The sequence below is a fragment of the Helobdella robusta genome (assembly GCF_000326865.2).
Source record: "Helobdella robusta unplaced genomic scaffold HELROscaffold_1261, whole genome shotgun sequence".
NCBI lineage: Eukaryota > Metazoa > Annelida > Clitellata > Rhynchobdellida > Glossiphoniidae > Helobdella > Helobdella robusta.
The window spans coordinates 1-1,685 of NW_008703694.1; the positions used below are offsets into that span (position 1 = coordinate 1).

The 1,685-nt window shown below is 25.5% G+C and overlaps 1 protein-coding gene across 1 annotated transcript in view; it reads right to left on the minus strand.

Moving 5' to 3' along the window:
* Positions 1-1,378: 1,378 nt before the first annotated feature.
* HELRODRAFT_184572 (hypothetical protein) overlaps positions 1,379-1,685 on the minus strand; it is a gene marked incomplete at both ends in the record, with an annotated part of 1,644 nt that continues 1,337 nt past the window's right edge. Inside the window, one exon of the mRNA XM_009013978.1 lies at positions 1,379-1,675. Within this exon, the coding sequence (XP_009012226.1) occupies positions 1,379-1,675 (297 nt within the window). The remainder of the gene's footprint in view (positions 1,676-1,685) is intronic.

The following is a 1,685-nucleotide window of genomic DNA, read 5'->3' on the forward strand; positions in this document are numbered from 1 at the left end:
AGTTATGTTGAGTTATTAATTATATATAGTTATACAGTGCTATATACGATTAAATAGATTTGTATATAGTTATGTAAAGTTATTGATTATATATAATTATATTGGGATATATTCGGTTATAAACATTTATATATATTCATATATTATAACATACGGTTATCTAGATTTATATATAGTTAACTAGAGTTATTGATTATATATAGTTATATAGTGATATATACGGCTATTTAGAATTGTATATAGTGATATAGAGTTATTGATTATATATAGTTATTTAGTGATAAATACGGTTATATAGATTTATATATAGTTATGTTGAGTTATTTATTAGATATAGTTATATAGTGTTATATACGGTTATATAGATTTATATATAGTAATGTGGAGATATTGAATATTTATAGTCATAAAGTGTTATATACTGTTATATAGATTTATATAAAGTTATATAGTGTTATTGATTATAGATAGTGTTATAGCGATATATACGGTTATTTAGATATATATATAGTTATGTAGAATTATTTAATGTCTTGTTATATGGTGATTTATACGACTATATAGATTTATATATAGTTATGTAGAGTTTTTTAATATATCTAGTTATATAGTGATATATTAGACTAAATGGATTAGATAAACCAGTTTAATCTATTGGTAGTTAGAAGGTTATATTGATTTATACATAGTTATGTTGAGTTGTTAATTATATATAGTTATACAGTGTTATATACGATTAAATAGATTTATATATAGTTATGTAGAGATATTGATTATATATAATTTTATTTTGATATATATGGTTATAAACATTTATATATATTCTTATAGTGTAATATAAGCTTGTCATGATTTATGAATATTTATGTAGAGTTATTGATTGTATATAGTTATTTAGTAATATATACGGCTATATAGATTTATATATAGTTATGTGGAGTTTTTGATTAGATATAGTTATATAGTGTTATATATGGTTATATAGATTTATATATAGTTATTTGGAGACATTGAATATATATAGTCATAAAGTGTTATATACGGTTATATAGATTTATATAAAGTTATAAAGTTTTATTGATTACACTGAGCAACAAAAAATTTTTTGAGGAAATTTCCTAATTTTTACAACTGATTCATGATAATTTGGCACCGCTGATTCCGAAAATGATATCCGTTTCTCTAGGTCAGGTTCAGTTTTTCTGCTAAGTTAAATGTTTATTTTATTTTATTTGTGAATAAATCAGTAAAATTTTTGTGCCATAATCGGTTTATTTCTATGAACATTTCTCATTCGGAATTGGTTTCAAAGAGAAAAAAGCGTTCTGAAACACAGTACCTTAAGTAAGGGTCATTAATGTTCGTCATTGTTAAGAATTTAGGGCTGGAACTTCCGTTTATTGGATACCCTGTAATGCTCAGCATCAGGGATGTCTCTCTTTAGAGTCCAGCAGTAATCAGCCATCATGACGGCATTCCAACGTCCCTGATACTTGGTCTCCATCTCCTTCATCTCCTGGTGGAATCTTTCTCCCTGCTCGTCGCTCATTGATCCAAGATTCTCATGAAAACGATCCATATGTGAAAATAGATAATGAAGTTTGATGCTCATGTTGCATCCGAGTTTTTTGAAAGCAGTCACCATATTGTTGACAAGTTCAGCATAGTTTCTGGCCTTGTTGTTG